Genomic DNA, 23,339 nt, shown 5'->3' with positions numbered 1-23,339 from the left:
CTTTCTCTTTCTCCTTCTACTCCCACTTCTTCCACTTCTTCCACTTCTTCCACTTCTCCTCTTTCTTCATATTTTCAATTTCCCCTTCTCGGATCCCTTCGGCACGTTTCACTTCGAGCCAATTCAAGTGCCGGCGGTCGAAGTCGGTGAGTGCCACGGTTGAAACGCCCGAGAGTTCCAGTCTGCTTCCGAGTCCTCGACTTCTTTCAAGGCCGTCCTCCTTTGCTTTGGGAACTCTGAGAGGGAGAAAGAGAGACTCCCCTTCCCGCGACCGACTGGACTGACCACGAACCAGCACCACTATGACCATCTAGCTACGAGTCAATTCCCTGGTGCTTTCTCAACTTCCCTTCCCGCAGTAGCGGCCTTCTTTTCTCTCTCCGTGATTATCTACTTCCACCTCCTCCGATTCCCTGCACCATGGCCACCCAAATAGCCGACGAGATCATGCCCTCCGAAACCACACCAGGGTCTCCAAACTCCTCCACCGGTCAGATCCCACTCGAACAACCACCAAAATTAAAGGGTCGCAAGAAATTCTTGCAGAATCTCCAGCGCATGTCGTCTAGCCCGACGTTGACCCGCCGCGGCCGATCTGCATCCACCGGTTATCGGCGGGACCACAAGGCCTCCTTATCGTGTGTCTCGTTATCGTCCACTGCATACTCCCCATGCCTGGGCAATGAGAGCAGTTCGCAATTGTATGGAGGCCTCAACCCCCGCCGGCGACCCCGGGCCACGCCGGCCCATCGGGTGATGCCCAAAGCATCAACAATCGAATCCGCCTAGTCGGCGGCACAGACTCCCCCAACGTTCCGCAACCACGCACGATTCCCTTGCCATTCGACGTACGACCTGCTTCGCGCGGTTCACCCCGCAGTCTGACTCCTGATCCTGAAGGGGTGAAGGAGGAGACGGTAGAAGCGGCGCCAGAGCCGCGGCTGGTCAGAGAGCTGGACTTCTGGGGCGAACTGCCCCAGGAGCTCAAGGTTGAGATATTTCGCTATCTCGAACCTCGCGAGATCGTCTGCTGCTCTGCTGTTTCGAAGTCATGGAATGCCATGTGTTTTGACGGGCAGCTGTGGTCTAAGGTTGACACAACCAACTTTTACCAGCGAATCCCTGGCGATATCCTGGTAAAACTCATCACATCCGGTGGTCCCTTCGTACGGGATCTCAACCTGAGAGGCTGTGCTCAGATGCGGGATAAGTGGTCTTCGGAGGGCGAGCGCATCTCTGACCTATGCCGAAATGTGGTCAACTTTTCGCTCGAGGGCTGTCGCATTGATAGAACTTCGATGCATCATTTCCTGACTCGTAACCCGCGCCTGAGATACGTCAACATCTCGGGGCTGAGCAGCGTTACAAATCACGCAATGAAGGTCATCGCGCAGTCATGTCCGGAGCTCGAGTCTTTCAACATCTCGTTTTGCAAACACGTCAAGACAACGGCGCTTCTCCAAGTGGTCCAGGCCTGTCAACGGCTCAAGGATCTTCGTGCGAGCGAGATCCAAGGTTTCGATGATGAAGACTTCATGCTGGCTCTGTATGAACGAAACACGTTGGATCGGTTGGTCATGAGTCGTACAGATCTAAACGATGAAAGTCTGAAGGTCCTGATGCATGGTGTGAATCCAACAATCGACCTTCTCACTGATCGACCAATCGTTCCTCCACGTCGTTTTCGTCATCTCGATATTCATCACTGTCACGAGCTGACTGACAGTGGGCTCAAGAGCTTAGCACACAACGTCCCTGACTTGGAGGGCTTGCAAGTTTCGCAGTGCCCGGAACTGACCGATGATTCTGTGATCGAGGTGATTCGCACAACACCCAAGCTCTCGCATCTTGAATTGGAGGACCTTGAAAATCTGACGAACTTGACCTTGACTGAGCTTGCAAAGTCAGCCCCCAAGCTTGAGCACTTGAACATCAGCTACTGTGAAAGCCTTGGTGACACTGGCATGTTACAAGTCATGAAGACCTGCTCCAACCTTCGCTCTGTCGAGATGGACAATACTCGAGTGTCAGATCTAACCCTGATGGAAGCTAGTTACCGGGTTCGCAAGCGCGGCTACGGCGAAGAAATTCCCAAAGTCGGATTACGCCTTGTTGTGTTCGACTGTGCCAACGTCACCTGGGCTGGCGTGAGAGAAGTACTCTCCAGCAACGCCTACCTTCCCCGAGTTCGCAAACCAGTATCAGCGGTAGTTACGGTCACTCCGACCTCGGAAGATGACTCGTCCTCCACAACCACTGCCTTCGTTACTCCTAGCTCGACTCCTCCTCCGGTAGCCACCTACCCTAGCGAGATCATTCAACTCAAGTGCTTCTACGGCTGGCAGATGACAGTTGACGAACATACAAAGCGCGTCAAGCGTGGCGATCTCGCTGCGGCGAGTCGGTTGGACCGCAAATGGACCGATTACATGATGGCCACAGAAGAAGCTGGTGCAGCGGGCGCGGGTGCTCGACGGAGAAGACGCCGGGCCCGTGAAGCCGAGCGATTGTACAATGCTGATGACTCCGAGGAGGAGAGTTACGGCATTGGTTTGTCTGCTCTGGGTGGTGGCCGTCGTCGCCGCGCTCAAAGCGGCAGTAGCTGCACAGTGATGTAGCACGAATCTTGGACTGCTATGACCGCGGGCTTAGAGTCATCCCTCAAGCTCCAACCGACCCTCTTTTCTGCGAATAACGATGCCAGCGCTGGATCGCTGGCCGCAACGACAGAACTCAAATTCTACGAGACATGCATGAGACGATTTCACTTTCACGATGGGTACCCGTTTCTTGATGAAACTCAACTACTACACTCATCTTTCTATCCTTCTTTCAAGCGGATTTCTTATCACCCCTTTTTGTGGCCCTTTGCAACCATCTTGCTCATGATTTTGATTCATTTTAGCATACTAGATTGGCGAGGATATCGGAGTTTCTCTATTATTTCTTTACCTCCGCTCTAGTTTGCCAGATATCTTTCGAATTGAATCCAAATTCAACTCTCATAGTCATACTAAATTTCCACTATCGTACTCTTTCGATTGAAAATCCTTTTGATATTGGGCTGCGTTTCATGCAATGCTACATGGGATATCAGGTAGAAGATAAAAGAACAAATAATAACCATACAAACGCATTTACTCGAAGAAACCACCATCACTCTCGTTGCCATCAGCAGCAGGCGCAGGCGCATGGTAAGTCTTGCCTTGTCCCCGCTGGTGTTCGCGTTGACCCAGCTGGTCACGCTTGTAGGCCCGTCGTTCCCTCCTCGAAGCGAACTCCGGCTCGGGCTCTTCTTTCTTCGGCTCTTGCTTCGTCTCCTTCTTCTTCGTTTTCTTGTTATCTGCGCCCGAAGTAGATTTCTTGGCCGGGGCGGGGGCCGGCTTAGCGATGAGCTTAGCGACCGGCTTGCCATCGGCTCCAATGTTCAGTTTGCCTTCGCGGAGAGAGTCGAGCGTCTTCTCCTTCATGCATTTCTCAACAACAGACCAGAGCGCCGGCTTCTCTCCTTCCGGCAGATCCTTCTGCTTCTTGCTATCGGTCTCGGAGCCCGACTCGGCAGCTGCGTCATCCGAGGTCTTGCCCTTTGACTTGGGGTAGAGTGAGATGTATTTTTCCGTGAGTGGGTAGTAGATCGTGTAGTTGAGGTTGACCTGTGCGGCATGAATCTTGCGCTCGAGGGATTTCTTCTTCTTGGCATCGAGTTTGTCGTCCTTTTCGTGGCGGAGGAGGCGGTTTAATTGCTTATTCGCCGTCTTGCGGTCTGTCCGAGTAGAGAGAGCGATTAGTTACGTATACAATTACAGACCACAAGTTCCCGCCCGGGAAAAGCTTTTCACAAAACATACCAAGGAATCGAACAAAGTGGTATTTGCTGATCATCGACGACCGTTCCCGCCGCGCCGTCTCCTCGGCGAGATCCTCCTCATAACCCGCCAACGCACGCTCCTGCACAATGCGAGCGTCGGCCGGCAGGTTCTGCTTGTTGAGCAGACGCTTCACGTCGCGGATACGCTTCTTCAAGTCATTAATAGAGGGGTATTCCTTCTCCTCGCGCGGTGCCACAGATTTGCCCTTGGGCTTGTGGGTGAAGTTGGACGGCCTCTCATCACCACTGCCAACGTCCTCCATTTGGATGTCTTCGTCGTCGCTGTTGGCGGCCGTTCGGCTTTGCTTTTTCCGGGGTGCGGAGGAGTCTTCAGGGGCATCACGCCCTTTACGCTTTGAGGAGCTTCGTTCGCGGCGAATATCTGACATTGTGGCGGGGGTTGTGTTGAGGATGGAGCAGATATCACTCTAGCTTCCCAAAAGTTGCGAGCAAAAAAAAGTAGATAGCGCGGAGGTCGGACTTACCGCCTGATCTTCCGCCGTGGGGACCGCTTTCTGCTGAGTCATCTGAATTGAACTGGGAAAATACAGATATAATATGGAAGCTTGTGAAGCATGTATGGGAGTAAATACAAACTGAGAGCTACGGTCTGCGATTGCTTATTAGACATAATCAGATTCTATAAACAATGATAGTGTAAATACTTCCTAGCCATACTGAAATTGAGAGAGTATACCTCGGTATCGGATAATCTATTCGCCGGATTACCACCTGAATCCCGAGGCGTCAATATCGAAACCCCCCCAGATTGGGCAGCCAATGAGCAGCAGGCCGGTTCGCATGACGATATTACCGCGTCTCGTCCCCTCACGACAGCGACATTCCGCCCTGACAGCTCCTCCCATTGCGTTCCAAGTCACTAACTTGAGGCTACGGCCTCTCTAAAAGCTTGATCGCCCATTTCTGAATGAGACTTTGGCACAATGGAGTCCGCAATTCGATGGTCCCCAAGCTCGACCGCAGCCGAACAGCGGTTCCTCTCTGTCGACGTAACAGGCAAATCATTTCGTCTCTGCAGAGTTACAGGGTTCGACAGCAAAAACGTCCGCCATGACGTCGTCTCGACCTTGACAAATACCCCTTCTTTCCGCGCCTTCGATTGGTCCACCTCCAACGAGAATCTCATTGCTGTTGGTCAGTCGTCTGGCGAAGCTACGATTCTACGATTAGACGCCGACCCCAAAGAATCGCTCTCATTTCCTGTTCGAAACCAGCGCTACTGTAACGCCGTGGCTTTCAGTACACATGGACTGGTGGCTTCTGGGCTTGATCGCGTGCGCAATGATTTCTGCTTGAACATTTGGGATGTGAATCAGCGGCTGGGCCCTTCGGGGGGCAGTAGAGGTTTCCCTGAACCGCTGAGAAAGTTGGCCAGCTCGGAGCCCATTACGAGTATCAAGTTCTTTAGAGATCAGCCCGATACGTTGGTGACGGGAGTAAAAGGCCAATTCGTCCGGATCTATGATCTCAGAGGTTAGTGTCACCTGTCCATAAGAGGATGCGGGCATTTAGATGGATGGATGAACTAATTCATTTCGATCATTTAGAGGGGCCGGGAAATCCTTCTATACAGTTCCCAACCCGTTGTGTTCACAATTTGGCAATCGACTGGCTGGATGAGAATTATATCGCCTCGTGCACAACTTCAAATGAAAGTACCATCAGCGTGTGGGACCGACGTGTAGGTACCAGGCTGGCTTCCCCGACAGTGGGATCATCGACAAGTAGCCCCGACTCGAACCAGACGGTATCGTCGCTCCAGTTCAAGAACGTGTTCAACCCTAAGGCATCCATCTGGAGCTTGCGATTCTCCAAGACGAATCGCGGCTGTCTGGGCGCATTATCCAACAGTGGCCACTTCAAAACATTCGATATCGCAAAGGATCATTTATCGGAGGAATTCCGCTCTTCAATCGACGAAACTCTAGGACAGGGTTCTTTCAAGAACTACCCCGAGCCAGTCTACACAAAGTACGTGCGGGACGTCTGCATGCCATTCGACCATCCGACTAGAGGCACAGAGGAGAAAGACCGAATTGTTTCTTTTGATTTCTTGAATTTCAGTTTCTCCTCGCAAGCCAGTGCAATTGCATTGGACGGCAAGGGAAACCCTCAAATTGTCACCAGTCGTCCACCTTGCCCACCTATCGCGGTGTCGTCTCAGAGTGTCTTGGCTTGTGGAGCTCCGACTGGCGATGGTGCGGATTTCAGAACTATCCATCCTCTTTCCGAACACGTGTCACCTGTATCTGGACTTGTCAACAGCATTCGGGCTCGTGTTTCATCCAGCTCAAGAGGTTCTTCGAATTCTAAGGCTCTGGGCACCGAACCAGTTCCAAGTCGAGAAAAACGGGAGTGGGAATTGTCACTTGGTACACAAGGTACTCTCCTCACTGCGAATGAGGCTTTGACTCTGTCCTCGCTCAACCAGTATCGAGCTAAAGAGGGCTACCTGTTTGACGAGGCACGGAACCAGAAGATTTGGGCCGATGACTCTGCTCTGCAGGACCTGTGGGCCTGGGTGAAACGTAAGTGATACAGTCCATGCTATTATGGGAAGATTCTAATTCCTTCGCAGGGGCTCGGATCGATTCTTCGGGAACGGCTATGGTGATCGATGGAGTCGACATGAATTATATAGGCGTCAACAGTATCTGGGCCAATGAGCTGGGTTTGTCTGCACACCCTTTTCTGAGAAATACCGAATTTACTGACAACATGATAGGTGATGGCTTTGAGCGCCGTCGAATTTCAGCCTCTAATGATCCAAAGGAGATTATCAAACAGCTAGTCGATCAACTCAATCTTCCAGAGGTCAAGGGCTTTGAAACGGCATTCCCAGAGCACCGCCGTCTCTCACTCCGTCTCTGTGGAGCGCCGCAGTCTTACAAAGAGCTTGAGGAAACAGTCAAAACCCTCTCCGCAGAGAGTCAGCATACCAAAGCAGCCGCGCTGGCTATTTTCCAAGATGAGCCGAAGTTGGCCTATATTGGGCTGCGTAGTAATCAACCTACACAAGCTCATAAGCTATTGGCTATGGCTATTGCCGGTGCTGCCGGTGCAACGAAAGGCGACAGCAGCACGGACTGGGAAGAGACATGCGCAGAGATATCCAAGGAGCTCACCGATCCATATTCACGCGCGATCCTCGCGCTTGTGAGCAAGGGCGACTGGCACGCAGTAATTAAAGAAACCACACTGCCCTTGAAGTATCGGATCGAAGTCGCACTTCGCTGGCTACCCGATGATGAGCTGACTGTCTATTTGAAAGACGCGACCGCAGAAGCCGTCAAAGAGGGTGATGTTGAAGGAATCGTGCTCACTGGTTTGGGCCATATGGCTATTGATCTGTTCCAGTCATACATTGACAAGTTCAACGATGTCCAAACACCAGTTCTAGCCATGAGCTATACCGTCCCCAGAATCCTCAGCAACGAAACATACATTGCCAGATTTGAAGCCTGGCGCGAGACCTATCGCCGATCACTCAATTCCTGGAAGCTCCAACTCGAACGCGCTCGCTTCGACGTGAATTCCCGCCGCTTCGCGGTCACCGTCGATGGACGCAAACTCGTTCCTCCACCGCCGCAGCAGGTCAGCTTGACCTGTAACTACTGCACGCGGCCGCTCACCCAACACGACGCATCTTCTCAAATTTCCCCATCTGCTACAACGGAAACTGTGCATTCGACCATCGGCAACCCTCTTGGACCTAGCGCTCTGTCTGGGACAGTCTGTCCTCGTTGCGGTCGGCATATGCCCCGTTGCGGCGTTTGCAATCTCTGGCTTGGATCGCCAGATCCCATGTCCCGCTCTGGTATCGCCGCTGATGCCGAGACTGCCGCTCGCAAACCCACCCAGACCGATATAATGAGGCGGTTCGTTGTGTTTTGCATCAATTGTAATCATGGATTCCACGCACACCACGCGCACGACTGGTTTGTGCGACATCGAGTATGCCCTGTTGCGGAGTGTAATTGCATTTGTGACCGTTGAGATTGTTTATTGTTGGTCTTTTTTCACTTGCTTTGGCTGTTTGGTTGTGGTCGGTCCAGCTGGTTGGAGTATGTTTGCAGATTTTTTTGAAGGGCCGAGGAGTTCAATGCTTGTCTTCGATACCCGATACCCATTTATTAGCATGTTCAAGCAACATATTTTGAGAATATCAGGTTGCATATTTGATGAACTCTTAATATCCATACTTTTCGTAGGCTACCTTGCTCATAGACTAGGCTGGGTCCACCTTACTTATCGTTATCGTCATCAGCCAAAATCGATCAAATCTTCTTGAATCACATGTCAAAGGCATGAAAACAACCTTTAAAACAGGGCTGAGATGCGAGAACACCATTCTTTCAAGAGGATTCCTATTAGAGACCCCGACTCTAGCTCATAATGAACCTTAGAAATGTGGTGAATCATCCCATGAGTCACTCTGACTGGACGGGCTTTGTTCGGTCTGACGCCGCGCTTGGCCACTGCCCCGCCAAACCAATTTAAAGCTCCGCAAGGTTCTCCAACAGCTCCAATCCGCACGCGCACCGCACTCCAGACCACACGCCTACAACTCAGCATTTTACGTGAGAGTCTTACCATGCCTGATCACCATAGGGACAAGGGTAAGCGAGGCCGCGGTGGCCCTATGTCCCGCGATGTGCAGATTTCCAAGGCAATGAGCTTGCTCTTGCGACACGCCGCCGAGAAGGAGGGACTGAAGATGAATGACCAGGGATATGCAAATGTAGCTGATGTGGTATGTTGACTCTCTTGACTCTCACCCGCAAGCTATATCTCCGACTCTCTTTCACTCCGATGCCCCCCCTGCTTACCTATTACCTATTATATAGCTACAATGGCGAAAGCTCAAGTCTATCAAAGTCACCTTCGACGAGGTCCGGCACGCCGTAGGCTCTTCGGACAAGAAAAGATTTGCGCTCCTGCATATTCCCTCAGCCCAGCCAACCGAAACAACTACAGCAGCCACGACCGTCCCCACCACGACGCCGGGGTCAGAACACGAGGACGCGCAGCCCGCAGCTGAGAATGATGGTCAGACGTCTTCCCCGCGATACTCCAGGCCCCCGTCTCAACCGAAGAACAACAAAACGCAACAGAGCAGGCTCTGTCCGTAACAGACACCGATCCCTCCAATTACCTCATCCGCGCAACTCAAGGACATAGCATCAAAAGCGTGGACGCGGCATCCTTCCTCGAGCCATTATCGCTGGATGATGCCTCTAAACTTCCGGAAACTGTCGTCCACGGTACATTCCACGGCGCATGGTCCGCTATCCTGCAGTCGGGTGGCCTTCAATGCATGGGCCGTAATCATGTTCACTTTGCGACGGGGCCATCCTTGGACTCTGTTCTCGGGGCGCAGCCAGATTCAGCTGTACAAGGGAAAGGCGAAAAGAAGGTCATTTCGGGAATGCGGTGGGACGCTCAGGTACTCATCTATATTGATCTTCGCAAGGCTCTCGCCGCTGGATGTCCTTTCTGGCGCAGTGAGAATGATGTCATTTTGAGTGAGGGTCTTCCCTTACCGGGCGGCGGTGAGGGTATTCATGGGCAATCGAAGAAGGTTGTTTCGGTTGATTTCTTTGATGTGGTGGTTGAGCGCAAGGCTGGGCTTGGGAAGATCTGGGAGCGAGGCGAAATCCTGCAGGAATTACCGGCGCACTTGGCTAAAAAGGGGAACCCCAAGGGCAAGCGGTGATATAATCACAGCTTCGGATGACATGGCATTGAATGACACTACGATACAACTTCAACCAATCGGAAAAAAAGCAAAATTACTCTTTTAGTACAAAATCGCGCTATACTGCGGAGGTTACTGCATTATTCCAGATCATTAATTTATTATGATTGGCTCATTTGACTGTATCTAACTATAGATCTGGGTCCGGTACAGCCCGGCTATATGTACATTAGATCCAGCACGCCGGGTATGCCACCTCTGAGCCTCATGCGGGTGGTCATGGTCGCCTGATATAGTTAATGATAGGTCGATCGTCATGTATGGGGAAGAGCAGAGCGAATTGCGGGGAAGACGCAATGCACTGCACTGCCAGCACTTCTTGGGCCAACTAGGGTCGCCTGATGCTAAGGGTGGGGATGGCAAGTTCCGAGAAACTCTCGTAAAAGTTTACAATTACTTTGTACTGGCGAGTGAATTGCAGATGTCACGCCTGAGACAACTTGTCGGTACCATGGGAGTCGACCGCTTCCTCCCGAATTCTGTATATGGCCTCCCCTCGTGACTGGACGATTCTATGGTTGACTATTATTAGTGACCTTCAACTATGGAACAGCCATGGAACAAGCTAAGGCCCGCCACCATCTCAAACTAGTGCATCTACGTGTATTAGATCTCACTACGCTTGCCCAAGACTCAGCCTCCCGAGTAGAGAATGGTCGTTGTTGTCATAGGCTGACATTTCTAAGACAGCCCCATGGTATTCTACATCTCAGCGTCATCATATTCGTATTCTACGAGGCTGTCGTATGTTACCAAAATTATCACGTAGGGCTGTAGTAAACGGCTGCATCGTGGACGATGTCGAAAGGTATAAAAAGGTCCATAAATCTCTAGAAAGGATATCATTCAGAAATAACAAGAAACAATAACATCACCAAACACTACAACAATCTATCAATCTTCTCAAGAATCTCCTTGATTATCCATCTTTGAAAATGAAGTTCTCCGAGATCATCACCCTCTCCGCTGCCCTTGCTACCTCCGCCAGTGCCGGCTTCACGAAGCGTGCGGCTGCCCCCGATAACGTCGACATCACCTTCGAGGGTGCTGCCGATGCCTCATTTACTCAATCCTTCCCTACTGATGGCTCCGATGTTACTATCAGTAAGTTACTAATTACTCGCACTTTTTGCTATGATATAGCTATAACGAATACTAATCAATCTCCCAGCCAATGTGCTGAGCATCTCGCACATCACCTCCAACACCAACGGTGTCACTTGCACTTTTGAAGGCATTGACAACAGTGTGACTTCGCTGAGTGGTGCTGGATCCGTTGATGTCGGCCCTCCCCAGACCCAGGTCTCTGGACACTGCAGCAAGCTATGGCGCCGTAACGCCCAGCCTCAGCGCCGCAACGCCGTCCTTGTTACATTTGAGGGTGCTGCTGATGCTGAATTCAACCAATACTTCCCTACTGACGGTACCCCCACCAAGATCTGTATGTCTATCCCATAATCTTGGAGACTAGAGAAGTGATCAGAGCTAACTGTCATAGGGACCCCCCTGAGCATCTCCCACATCAACATTAACGAAGCCGGTGTTTCTTGCACCTTCAATGGCATTGATAACTCCGTTACCTCCCTCACCGGACCTGCAACTGTTGATGTCGGCCCTCCCCAGACCCAGATTGAGGGTACCTGCCACGCTTAGATTTCCTTGTGATGGAATCTTCTTTCATGAAATACGATCCTTCGATGTTACTTTTCTTTTTATATTTGGGGGATGTTTATAAATTATGAAATAGATCTGAATGATCGGGAGAACAGGGGCAAGATGAGCGAGAGCCTTGCTCAATGGCAGACATGAATTATTTGATTAAGTTAGAAGGGAACATAGCTGGAAGCATTATAGAGCTCCGACCACTCCTTAATACTGTTGATATGAATTGATCTCGATTGTTTACTATATCTTCTGTCTTTTATGCCTTAGGAACTGCCGGTTCATAAATTGAATTCATAACTGGGGTCTGTCCTAGATCTTTTCGGAAGCATGATAACCAATCGTATGGGGAAATTGTCTCAGTATTCAACAGAGATGACTCTCAAGGGTATACAATTTCGGGAAATACAATTAGAAGACAAGGGTAATGTGGGAAGACTAGTATTAATTGCCAAATTTTTAGTACTAGATCTTACGGAAGAAGATCCGTCACCCGGATTTACCTTGTACTGCAGGGAACTGACATCCGACTGCGGGGAATCGGAAGCGTACTTCAGCCCCGCCTTCCAATGACCTCCCCCTCCCCGATCCGACCTTCCAGACCCGATATCAGCATCCGACGCCTCTCGCCCAGCCCAATCATGCCACCGCGCCATGGTTATGCGGGGTCGTCCTCGAATAAGCATCGATTAGTTGGTCAACGGCCTTTGGAGCATTACGGAAACCGCTGCTGAAGATCCGTTGATTGCCGCTCAAGCAGCAAAAAATAGTCCCGTCGGAACAAGGCGATCCATATATAATCGTTCGCGGGGGACTGTTCTTCTCGTCGCGAATCTCACACAGCATATTCTTTAACCCCCATATAATTATTCAATATGGCGACACATCGATTTGATCCCAACTTCACCGACAATGTCATCAACGCAATGGGACCCAAGACGTCGCCGCGTCTGCGCCAACTCATGACCGGCCTTATTCAACATGTTCACGACTATGCGCGCGAAAACGAGCTTACCGTGGATGAGTGGATGGCTGGTGTGAAGATGCTAAACTGGGCCGGCCAAATGAGTGACGACAAGCGCAACGAGGGGCAACTTGTTTGCGACGTGATCGGACTCGAGTCGTAAGCTATTTCCGAGATTAATATACAACAGGTTTGAAAACCGGAGTTCTTTGACTAACTGTATTTGCAGTCTTGTTGATGAAATTACATTCAAGCTTGCCGATGAAGCCAAAGACGCGCCCACTGCGACCGCTATTCTGGGCCCATTCTTCCGCGCCGATACCCCATACCGTGAAAATGGCAGCGACATTGTGGTCACCAAGCCCAAGGACGCCGAGATGACATTCATGCAAGGCCGCGTTATGGACTTTGAGACTAAGCAGCCCCTCGTCGATGCGACGGTCGAGGTGTGGCAGGCTTCCACAAACGGTCTCTACGAGCAACAAGACGACGATCAGGTCGAGTTTAATCTGCGTGGCAAGTTCAAGACTGATGCCGATGGTCGTTATTACTTCTACTGCCTGCGACCAACACCTTATCCTGTCCCCAACGATGGTGAGATAACTCCGAAGATGCGAGGTTTATCGCATAGACCCTGGACTAACTAGTTTTACAGGACCCGCTGGCAAGATGCTCGAGCTGATGGACCGCCACCCCTTCCGCCCTGCCCACATTCACATTCTCGTAAGTTTACTTTCATTCGCTGTCAGCATCGCGATTTACAGGACTAATTATTGAGTAGGCTACCCGCGACGGATACCGCCCTCTAACAACTCAGATCTTTGACCGCAAGGACAAGTACCTAGACAACGATTCCGTATTCGCCGTTAAGGACTCCCTGGTCGTGGACTTCATCGAGCGCAAGGATGACCCTCAAGCTGGCCTTGAGCTCAACTACGATGTCAAGCTCGTCAAAGACGCATGAACCTAGCGCGCATTGCGTTTGTTGTGGACTTTTGTAATGTCTATATGAAAGCGTTCTCCGTATCTGTTTGGATTAAGATTCTTGGAAATATTATGCATTAAACTTCATCTTTCGATCCTTGCTCATCTACATACTTCAAATAGTACCTATTGCCCGTCACAACCGTAGTATTTCTTCTTATTATACTTAGATACCACTCGCAAACTTCGCGATCAATCCCCCGACCTCATCACCAGCCTCAATGCAATGCCAATGACCAACTCCCTTCAGTAACTCAAGAGATTTGTTCTGGCTCGAGACATGATTAAAAATGTGCTGGCATCCCTCCATGGAAGCAGACTTGTCTTCTTCGCCGGCAATAAGTAGGAAAGGCGCCTGAATAGCAGCGTAATCCGATGCCTTCGCAGAGGCAATAGCCCGGCAGAGCGCTGCATATCCCTTAGGGTCCTGGCCTGACAGCAACTCCCGAATAAACGCCTTCTGCAGCGCGGTACTGCGGGAGCCAACAGCAGCGAAAGGAATGGTATTAGCCATTGGTTCCATGCCAGCTGTGATAAACGAGAATCATCAGTACCATCCGCAATATTAAAATTAGCATAAGATGTGATAATAGACCCACCTTCCAAGACCGTCTCGGACCTCTTGCTCATTACCGTAACGAGGACCTCTGATGGGTGCGTCGGTCCAATGGCAACAACACCTTGCACACGATCTGGGTAACGAGACCCAAGCTCTGTAACGACCAATCCGCCCATTGAGTGGCCGACGACAATCGCTTTTGGGACCCGGAGCGTGTCAAGCATGCCGATGACATCGTCTGCGATCCCTGGAATCGAAATCGAGTCATTTGTGTAAGGTGACCGGGCGGCGCCATAAGTATCAACGGTGATGCAGCGGTGCTTCTCTGTAAGGTGAGGAATGACGGGATAATAATAGTTCTGCGATGATCCCAGACCATGAATGAAGATGATGGTGTGGCCGTTTGCCGGGAGCCGTCCGGGTGGGAATCGGCGTAGTTGAGACGGTGCCTGTTGGCTTGTACGAAAGGCATTTTCGTCTATATCTCAATAAGAACTAGGAGCTAGGAAAATGCACGAAATGTTGATTTGGGTAGGTATCCACGACTCGGAGAAGGCTGGAGGAAGAGTAAAGTGCCCGGCGTGGATTTCGGAAGCTGATCTATAAGTTGAAAAGGAGTGTCGTCATTGCCGATAAGACCGACCCCGGTTTTCTCTTCGATTTCTTAGCGGTTTCTATTTTTTGTCCGCCCCTGATTTGTGCCAGAGATCATTACTATCCGTCGAAATTGACTGATTCTGATAAGCTACAGCTACCCTGACCCCATCCAAGTGCAAACCCGAATGAGGGGCACTTCATTGCGGCATCCGAGGGCGGGTCCGCCTCTCCCGACCGTCGGCTGGCGCCCGATCTCCAATGCGCCGGGGCATCGGGAACCGCTTTGCGCGGTAATTTATAGGATCTGACTATTTCGGATCTCTCGAAAACGAACATGCCATTGGGACATTTACTTGAATTCGGATTTACGGGTATATTTATATTTGTCCACGAAAAAAAGAGAGAGAAAAGGGCATATCAATTTCATATTCAACGCTCCCGCCCACAACGCTAAATGCAGTCAAAAAAGTATGGACAGCTAAGGAATGATCAGGCGCATATGATGCATCTTGGGAAACGAGAACCGGCAAGCAAGTTTGTAGCCGAGGGAGAGGCATGCAAAAAACCAACTCTAGAGTTCTTCTATCCGAATCAATGGCACAATTGAATGATAATTGTGCTTTCGAGACTAACTACTCGTAGATATCGCAAAATGATTCCCCGCAACCACGTTCAAAGACTTCTTCCATCCAGTCAGCAGTGTCATCTCGGAATGAATCACTAGCCGAAGACATGGCGTTCATGACTGGCTTGATACATTCGTCTGAGGAGGCATGCACGATAACGGCAGGTTTGGATGAAATATGGTCGCTTGGGCCAGGTTGGATAGAGGGCGATTTTATTACAGCTTCGGCTGCTTTAAGAATGTCTTCGTCATCAAATGCAGAGCAATCTGAGAATTCATCATCGTCTCGGTCATCAAAACATAATGCCAACGTTTCATTGCTCTTGTCGTTTGTATTTTGGTCGAGTGTTTCCTGCTCTAGAATGCCTGCATCCTGGAGACAATAAAGCTCTCGCTCCAATTCTTCATCCAAGTCATCAAAAGGATCCGTATCTTCGTCAGCTTGGTCCATTCCAAAGTTCACACCAAGCCCATCAGCTTCATCGGGGACTACTGTCTTTTCTAGACAGAGTCCACCACTTCCTGACCTTTCGTCTCTTGCGGCATGGTTGTCGAGTTCTTCCGGGACCGCCGTCTCTTGGAGATATGGCGGATCCTTCTCTAATTCTGCATCGTGGTCGCCTTCTCCAAGGACTGCGTCATGCCCGTCGAAGTTCTCAGAGACGAGTGCCTCTTGTAGACAGGATAATTCATTTTCCAACTCCTCATCCAAGTCGTCCGGTCCATCTGAGTCTTCCTCCGTATCCCCCGCCCCACTTTCCAAGCCGGAGCCGGTTATATCCTGCGCTGGCTGTGGCTCTGGAACGGGCGCTGGGTTTCGAGCAAGGCCAAGGAAGTTCGAAAGCAGCGGTTGACTTGAAGAAACCTTGCGGACATTGGGATCGGGCAGGCCAAGTCGCTTCCTCTCCCGCTCCTGCTCGTCCTTCTTTTTCTTGTTGGCAACACGTTTCTTTTCCTTCTCCCGTATGCTCTTGGCGCGGCGGTCGAGCTCTTCTTCGCGTTCGATTCGTTTGAGTTCGGCGGCCGTGAACCGGAATTGTTTGTTGCTGCGTTGATACCGGCGACGCACGGTGCTGGATTTCTCAATAACGATACGTCGCGGCTCGTCCGGCATGTTGGAGGCAACCGTTCCGGCGACTGCCTACCGATTTCCAAGTCATGAGGGCTGGGCGTGGGTTTATTGAAGATTGTTGGGTTGGGTGTTGGTTGGCGGGTTCCGTTTGTTGCGCGGCGGGGATACGTTGTGCCGAGATCAACAGACTGCCCGTTTGGGCTGCACTTGCCTTGCTTTCACACCGTGCCTCCGCACTTAAACTCACATCTACCAGTAGAAAAGGATTTCCATTTTGCAGGAAGAAAAATGTCTATTTCATGGCTTGTACTAATATTCGAGGCTAATCTAGATCTTGCAGTCACGAACCGGGTCCCAGCACACAGGCGCATACTCATCCAGCTTCAGACTCGCCATGTCCTCCTCCGACAGGGCGAAATCGAAGACCTGCGAGTTCTCGGCAATGCGCGAGTCGGTGACAGATTTGGGGAGGGGAACACATCCCTATTAAAGCGTCATTAGTACCCCTGCCATTGACACGATGAAGAAGCATCACATACCTTTTGCAAGCTCCAGCGAATCAGAATCTGGGCAGGGCTCTTTCCGTGCTTCTCGGACAGCTTCTGGAGAACCGGCTCCTTCATGCGAGTACCCTGGACAAGAGGCGAGTACGCCTCGACGATAACATTACGCTTGTGCAGCCACTCGGTGACATCATCACGCGGGCACCAAGGGTGAATCTCATACTGGCCGACGGAAATCTCACCACCACCTCCGCTCTTGATGTACTCCTCCAATTCCTCCAGCTGCTTGATGCCGAAGTTGGAGACACCGATAGAACGGATGTGTCCTGCCTTTTGGGCCTCAACCAGGGCGCGCCATGTTCCCAGGCGAGCCTCCTTGCCGCCGTAGGGCGCGTGAATCAAGACGCTAAGATAGATATTAGCAGATGCGCGGATCGAAAGAGAAATGCAAAGCGGGATGTGGCTCACAGGTCGATATATCCAAGGCTGGCATCAGCAATGCTCTCTGTGATAGCTTTCTTCGCATTCTCGTAGCCCATCATAGTGCGGGGGACCTTGGTCGTGTAGAAAATCTGCGACCGGTCAAGTCCGGACTGGCGGATGGCGGCGGCGCTTTCGACTTCATTCTGGTAGACCTTGGCGCTGTCGACCTAGAGGAATGGGTTTAGCTTGGGATATAATCGACAAGTTTGGGTTATGCATGTCCACCTACATGGCGGTAACCCAGCTCCAGAGCCTTGAGGGTCACTCGCTCCGTAACATCGGCAGGTCTAATCGCATGAGTGTCAGTTTCTGCCGAGGAAGAATTCGAAATGGGATATTAGAGACATACGTCTGGTAGACCTAAAGGAGCAAAAGTCCGTCAGAATTGAAGCATGGATATGGAGCTCTGGTGTCAAACGCGGGGGTAGTAGCTTACACCGAAACCAACGACGGGGATCTCGTAGCCCGAGACAAGCTTGTAAGTAGACCGAAGAGAGAGGCCGGCCATTATGAAGTAGGTACTGCGCAGGGTATTGAACAGAGGGGAGGATGGAAATGCAAAAGTTGGAAAGTGTAAAGCGCCACTTTGACAGCTACGTTGATTGATAAGGATACCTAAACCCTTCGCACTCTTCACGGACCACCTCGGTTGCGTAATTCCCGCCGGGTCTCGCCTCAATCTGGACCGATCACTGGCTGGTCCATGCCGATGTGGGTTCTTCAGGTCTGTTGGGCCTGGATTAAGTTATGTCAGGAGTGAATCGTGGACAACCTAGGGATATGTATGATCATGATAATCTTGTCTCTTGCGCTAAACCGATTGTAACTTGTAGATGAGCTTGCAGTTGCCAATCCTCTGCACACATCTCAATTGTCATTCAACCATTGGATTCGATTGAGGAAAGTGGCACGCGATGAATCCCTGCCTCAAGACCTCGTTATCGATAAGCCGCGGGGACCGTGACCTCAATTGCACGCATTTTCCCAAAAGAGTCCCCGATGCAAATTTGGTATCCATCAATCGTGCAAGTGTGGGGTCACTGATATATGGTAGTACTTGTACAGTTACATAGCTGAAACTTTAGATTGAAATTGTCAGTCATCAATGTGGAATGGCCAGTCAAATTTCTCGTTCGAGTCATCCTACTATTTCATGGTAAAACACTCTGTGAATATGGCTTAGCCGCTAAAGTTCTAGCTCTGCTGAACCTATATTTTCGTTTTAGTCCTCAGTTAGTTGAGGTTTTTAAAAACTACCATGCCTTCAAGTTGACACGTGACACGTCCTATTCTTAGTTATCTTATGTCACTTGCCATTTAATCAATTATCTATTTTCATATTTAGATAATGATGCTTTTCCCATTGCATCTGCTCGTCTTTGGGGTGAGTAGATTTAAATAACCGTTAATTTAAAGTATTCTTCTTATAGCCTTCTCTCAATCGGTCTATTGGTTGCTATAGCAGAGGATGGGGACCTTGCTCATAGCTTCTTCGAGGCGGGGCATTGCGATTTGAGCCCAGCAGTTGAACGATGAAGCTGGATCATGTGATGCCACGTACTAAGCCTAATCTGGCCGTCCAATGTGCCCACACTGGGTGACTGGGTAGGCGGTCCCGAGTGGCAGTATCAGACGCGGGGCAGGGACGCGGTCATCCAAGGCAGAGTATTTATCGGGTTTAATTCATACTTGTCCACAGCAAGCCACCGCGAGCAATTGGCCGAGATCAACTCAGTACGGGATTGAACTGACTGTGTGACAATCATCATTACATCGTCCTTCCTGGAGATCCATCACAAATTCCACATCCCTCGATCCGCGCGCGACATTACACATCTTCAACATAAGTGAAAACCGCAAAGCCACTTCTTCAATGCGTCTCATCAAGAATAAGATCGAGCATAATGGCTCGGGCACAGTCACCCTGTGCCCCGATGAGCCCGAAGATATGGTACTTGCAACCAATCCTCGATTAATTACTCCGCCGACAATGGTCTAATCAAATTTGATTATAATAGTGGCATGCCTACAACTTGATCCGACCAAGCGATGTCCTTCGTGCCAGCGCAATTCGCCGTATCACATCAACACAAGAAACTGGCTCTACATCCTCTGCGCGTGTACACCTTACCCTCGAGATTCGCGTCAAAAGCCTAGATTTCGACCCACAAAGCTCGCAGCTCCATGTATCTGGACAAATCATGAACGAAACCTCTCACACTAAGATTGGCCAATTTCATACCCTCGACCTGGAGCTGAACCGTAACTTCACCCTCGAAAAGGAGATCGGCGCAAATGGCGAGGGTGTCGGTTGGGATAGTATCGCCGTGGAAATGTTGAAGGATGCCGTGGATGAAGGCGGCAAGCGACGTGCCGAGGCTATTGCTGTCGTTATGCAGGAAGGACTGGCACATATCTGCTTTATTGGACAGTTTCAGACAATAATGAAGCAGAAGGTAGAGATGTCTGTGCCACGAAAACGGCAGGGCGGAAGTGATCATGATAAGGTGAGTACTGTTGCTGCAGTAAAATCGTACCCGGAAGAAGTACGGCTAATTTCATGGGCAGGGGATGAACAAGTTCTATCGTGTGACACTAGAGACTCTGCTTCGGCAGATGGACTTTAATACCAGTATAACGTCTGCTTCTAACAACGAATCTGTACGACCGGTCCTACTCGCCTCACCTGGGTTTGTCGCTGCCGGTTTCCAGAAATACATTCAATCTGAGGCTTCTACCACAATGCCTGGTCTCAAGCGACTACTGCCCAGCATCGTGGTCGTTCACTCCGCCTCTGGCTACCTGAACTCCTTATCAGAGGTTCTTCAATCGCCCGCGGTCAAGAATATGTTATCAGACACCAAGTATGCCCGTGAGACAAGATTGATGGATGATTTCCTGGACCAGCTCCGGAAAGAGACCAACAAAGCGACCTATGGCCCGCGCGAGGTAGAGTCTGCAGTGGAGCAAGGCGCTGTTGGGCGCGGTGGCGGCATCCTTATTATGTCCAATCGCTTATTCCGATCCCAAGATGTTGCCGAGCGAAAGCGTTGGGTATCCCTCGTGGATCGAGTACGAGATGTCGAGGGCGGAGAAGTACGAATCCTCAGTTCAGATCATGAGAGTGGGCGACGTCTCGATGGACTTGGTGGCATTGCAGCACTCTTGACATTCCCTATCATCGAAGATGATTTGGATTCCGAGGAGGAAACTTGATAGAGTCAGAATAACGAAATATGAATCATGAATAGAGCTTACATTTCGCCAAAGATTACGATGTGAGCCGTTCGATTTCATATTAGTAATATAATATAGATGTTGATCTAATCTCGTGGAATAGAACCAATCTTGATGATCTCCGACAGTCTATCCTTCGACAGTGGGGTTTTTAGTGCGATCCTTCCGACTCGGGGGTCATCGTACTAGTATGCCCGTGGAAACGACCTGATCCTTTTTTTAGGCATCCCAACACACTACATGGCCCAATATCCCGATCTTTAGACCTAGCACGCCTAGGCAATTTGACCCGAGGTCATCTACATCAAGATACTAGTAGCTGCATTTTAAGAATTGGGGGATGGGGCTGTTTGATGGGGCCAAAACAATTCCCAAGAACCGGAATGTCGGTGCTTGCGAGGACCGTTGCAACTATTTATAAAGGAGATTGCTGGGCGGGGGATTTCCGAACCTTGAATACCTAGGTAGGTATCAACAGGGGCAACTGTGGAGTGAAAGCACTAGCAAATTAGCGTCGCCTCATTTCTTCCTAGCGGCTTCAACTTTACTGCAAAGGGGATAGATAGGCTGTGCGCTGGGGTCGGCTCCGAGCTCACCATCGTTGGGGCCAAATAGTAGAATCGGGAAATTGTTCACCACCCCCAAGGGCTAATGCTCGGATTTAGTGCTTACTGTCTTGACCCGTACCTATATATCCGATATTATGTGGCTTCTCTCCATATTGGTTCATGTTCATCTTGGCCGACTGGACGGAGTACTCTCTCCAAGGTTAACACTGCGTAAGCACTTAATCAGGGTAAGGGTTACACTACTTATAGGTGGGGCCCCAAATAAGGGACCCCAACGTTTCAAGTTCTAAGTATATCTTCAATTTCAACTAGGTAGTAAGTATTTGCTTCTATGACTCTGTTTGGTTGAAATTGCGCTATTTTTCGAAATACAGGTTTTGAGAAAGTGTGTATGTAATATGCAGAAGAACGATAGTAAAAAAAGTCCACAGGATGCCTCGGCTGCTAATGTGCTTCGTGAGATGGGGAATATAGCTGTGATGATGTGAAAAATGCCGCCAATGATAATGATGATGTAGGGTGTTCATTACTCCAGTGAATTGCGCCGACGCTTTCGAGACGTAGATGGCGCAGGAGGTGAGTTCGGGGGCTCAGATGTCATGGAAGGCGACCCTTGTTCCTCCTCTGCTGTGTCTTGTTTTGTCTCTAGAAGAGCTAGTTGTAATTTACATTGCTCGGGTGTGTAGATCTTTGTAGAGCCCAGTTCTTTCATCTAGCGAGTTATGAGACCCAGAAAAACAAATCGAAGCAGAGGCATGCTCACCTTATTTGCAATAAATCTATACTTCTCTTGCCGCCATGATTCATGAGCGCTAGTCAAAAGTTGTATCTAAATAGCAATTGATATTTAGCATATATTCCTGGATATCCAAGTATACTTTCAATCTCGACAAAACTCGTATGAGATGAGGCTCACGTACTCACATCGGCATCTTCCCAGCGCGATGACCGTTCCTTTTTCCGACGTCCCAGCCGCATCTGAAGTCGGGCCTCGGTGACGTCCTTCTCGAAGTGCTCGCAAAACAGGTCACGAGTGACTTTCCACGAGTAGCCCTGTTCACGCAGGCTCTCTACAAAAAGATCCTCTTCCTCTGCTTGTGGATCACGACGACCGCGACCTGGTGCACGAGGTTTGGGTGGCATGATCGGCGGAGACGGTTGATTACTCCTACGCTCGCGATCACGCTCCATCCGCTCCATCCCCTCTGGGTGTGGAAGTATATTGATTGGAGTATCTCTTGATGGAGTTTTGGAGGGTGTTCGCTTCATACGTTTTGGAGGTGGAGCTCGCGGCGACGGGGCGGGAGTTTGGCCCAGGCCATAGTGCAGGTGGTCCGGAGCATATGCATAGCTGGCGGAACTTGGCGCGGACGATCGAGGATATTCGCTTGGAAAAGGCGCGCAAATCCCAAGACCTTGTGTTTGAACAATTGGGTCGTTGACGTAGCGGTATTCCTGAGGGTGGTATTCTGGCGCTCGGTGGCCGGCTACCGGACTTGGGTGGAATGAACTGTCTGGGAGACTAATTGGTGTGAGGATATTCGGATGTACTATAGGCTCGGAGCAATATGGTTGATTTACATCCATATATGGGGTCTGAAACGCAGGCTAAAAATATCAATGATCAGCGAATGCGTTTCAATGTGGGTAACCCGTATGGCCCCAACCACAGGTTGGGGCCGGGGGGGCCGGAGTCGGTGTCAGCTACTTGACATACTGTATCAACTCCAGGCCATTCGGGACCAAGAGTCTGATAGTATCCTTGTATCTCTTCCCCGGAGTCGGGGAGCCCATGGCCTTGACGTAGAGACATGTTATTTGTTAGGCGTGCAGAAAATAACTACCATGTATGTAGTAGTAAGTTTATGATTCTGCGGCCTAGGACGCAGTTGATTGGAACAAAAAGTTCAGGTGGCAGAAGATGAAACACGAAACAACTCCGTGCAGGAGTAGGCGTACAAAGACGGCGGTTGGAAATGTATAGTGGGTGGTGAGTTGCGGAGATGGCGTGTACACAAACACGGGCGTTTAAAGCGATCAAAATATGACTATTGTCCACCACAATACGTTTAGTAACTTGTAAATTCGATCCAAGACACCATAAGATGAGAATCCCGAAGAGACGCAGAAGGGGCAGAAACGAACAAAGATATAGAGTCAATTCCCCTCTTCTCTAGACGCAATATCGAGATATCACAGCCCACGCCGGAATGCCTCGCAAGGCAGGATGAACAAGCAGTTTGGCTTGAAGAACCATAGGCTCAGAGTGCACCAGAAACTGAAATCAGTACCGCTGGCGGGCGTGCTGCATCGAAGCGCTCGGGGGAAGGAAAGTGTAGACTCGTCGGTAGCCTATATTTAAGCGCCTTCGAAACCAATAGTGCCAGCAGCTCCATATCGATTCTGGCCCCCAAAGCTCCATTCAAGCCCCCAAAGA

General features: G+C 50.3%; 11 protein-coding genes across 11 annotated transcripts; 6 read left to right on the top strand and 5 right to left on the bottom strand.

The window, feature by feature from the left end:
• Positions 1–16: 16 nt before the first annotated feature.
• On the bottom strand, positions 17–310 carry N7533_007465 (uncharacterized protein; the record flags this gene model as incomplete). Its single annotated transcript, XM_057104115.1, has 1 exon — positions 17–310. One exon carries the CDS (start codon positions 308–310, stop codon positions 17–19), a length of 294 nt encoding a protein of 97 aa, XP_056959072.1.
• A 110-nt stretch (positions 311–420) lies between these two features.
• On the top strand, positions 421–2,618 carry N7533_007464 (F-box domain protein; the record flags this gene model as incomplete). The annotated part of the gene is made up of 2 exons (XM_057104114.1): positions 421–638; positions 710–2,618. 2 exons carry the CDS (start codon positions 421–423, stop codon positions 2,616–2,618), a joined length of 2,127 nt encoding a protein of 708 aa, XP_056959071.1.
• Positions 2,619–3,137: 519 nt separating this feature from the next.
• N7533_007463 (Efg1 domain-containing protein) lies at positions 3,138–4,257 on the bottom strand (the record flags this gene model as incomplete). The annotated part of the gene is made up of 2 exons (XM_057104113.1): positions 3,138–3,763; positions 3,849–4,257. The coding sequence occupies 2 exons, from the start codon at positions 4,255–4,257 to the stop codon at positions 3,138–3,140; spliced, it is 1,035 nt and encodes a 344-aa protein (XP_056959070.1).
• Positions 4,258–4,812: 555 nt separating this feature from the next.
• N7533_007462 (uncharacterized protein) lies at positions 4,813–7,885 on the top strand (the record flags this gene model as incomplete). Its single annotated transcript, XM_057104112.1, has 3 exons — positions 4,813–5,362; positions 5,437–6,417; positions 6,468–7,885. 3 exons carry the CDS (start codon positions 4,813–4,815, stop codon positions 7,883–7,885), a joined length of 2,949 nt encoding a protein of 982 aa, XP_056959069.1.
• A 598-nt stretch (positions 7,886–8,483) lies between these two features.
• On the top strand, positions 8,484–9,605 carry N7533_007461 (tRNA 2'-phosphotransferase; the record flags this gene model as incomplete). The annotated part of the gene is made up of 2 exons (XM_057104111.1): positions 8,484–8,508; positions 8,986–9,605. The coding sequence occupies 2 exons, from the start codon at positions 8,484–8,486 to the stop codon at positions 9,603–9,605; spliced, it is 645 nt and encodes a 214-aa protein (XP_056959068.1).
• A 977-nt stretch (positions 9,606–10,582) lies between these two features.
• Positions 10,583–11,300, top strand: N7533_007460 (uncharacterized protein; the record flags this gene model as incomplete). Its single annotated transcript, XM_057104110.1, has 3 exons — positions 10,583–10,751; positions 10,819–11,088; positions 11,146–11,300. The coding sequence occupies 3 exons, from the start codon at positions 10,583–10,585 to the stop codon at positions 11,298–11,300; spliced, it is 594 nt and encodes a 197-aa protein (XP_056959067.1).
• Positions 11,301–12,184: 884 nt separating this feature from the next.
• On the top strand, positions 12,185–13,237 carry N7533_007459 (intradiol ring-cleavage dioxygenase; the record flags this gene model as incomplete). Its single annotated transcript, XM_057104109.1, has 4 exons — positions 12,185–12,432; positions 12,503–12,867; positions 12,929–12,996; positions 13,055–13,237. The coding sequence occupies 4 exons, from the start codon at positions 12,185–12,187 to the stop codon at positions 13,235–13,237; spliced, it is 864 nt and encodes a 287-aa protein (XP_056959066.1).
• Positions 13,238–13,423: 186 nt separating this feature from the next.
• On the bottom strand, positions 13,424–13,771 carry N7533_007458 (alpha/beta fold hydrolase; the record flags this gene model as incomplete). Its single annotated transcript, XM_057104108.1, has 1 exon — positions 13,424–13,771. One exon carries the CDS (start codon positions 13,769–13,771, stop codon positions 13,424–13,426), a length of 348 nt encoding a protein of 115 aa, XP_056959065.1.
• Positions 13,772–15,045: 1,274 nt separating this feature from the next.
• On the bottom strand, positions 15,046–17,604 carry N7533_007457 (aldo/keto reductase family protein; the record flags this gene model as incomplete). Its single annotated transcript, XM_057104107.1, has 5 exons — positions 15,046–16,179; positions 16,459–16,593; positions 16,650–17,019; positions 17,082–17,263; positions 17,533–17,604. The coding sequence occupies 5 exons, from the start codon at positions 17,602–17,604 to the stop codon at positions 15,046–15,048; spliced, it is 1,893 nt and encodes a 630-aa protein (XP_056959064.1).
• A 1,365-nt stretch (positions 17,605–18,969) lies between these two features.
• N7533_007456 (putative translation factor pelota) lies at positions 18,970–20,312 on the top strand (the record flags this gene model as incomplete). The annotated part of the gene is made up of 3 exons (XM_057104106.1): positions 18,970–19,047; positions 19,115–19,603; positions 19,665–20,312. 3 exons carry the CDS (start codon positions 18,970–18,972, stop codon positions 20,310–20,312), a joined length of 1,215 nt encoding a protein of 404 aa, XP_056959063.1.
• Positions 20,313–21,428: 1,116 nt separating this feature from the next.
• On the bottom strand, positions 21,429–22,715 carry N7533_007455 (uncharacterized protein; the record flags this gene model as incomplete). Its single annotated transcript, XM_057104105.1, has 4 exons — positions 21,429–21,614; positions 21,666–21,731; positions 21,827–22,510; positions 22,620–22,715. 4 exons carry the CDS (start codon positions 22,713–22,715, stop codon positions 21,429–21,431), a joined length of 1,032 nt encoding a protein of 343 aa, XP_056959062.1.
• Between the last annotated feature and the right edge of the window lie 624 nt (positions 22,716–23,339).

The sequence above is a fragment of the Penicillium manginii genome (assembly GCF_028828005.1).
Source record: "Penicillium manginii strain IBT 31320 chromosome Unknown utg000005l:1.0-5665137.0:1.0-5668048.0, whole genome shotgun sequence".
Taxonomy (NCBI): domain Eukaryota; kingdom Fungi; phylum Ascomycota; class Eurotiomycetes; order Eurotiales; family Aspergillaceae; genus Penicillium; species Penicillium manginii.
This window is presented reverse-complemented; position numbering and strand designations above follow the sequence as displayed.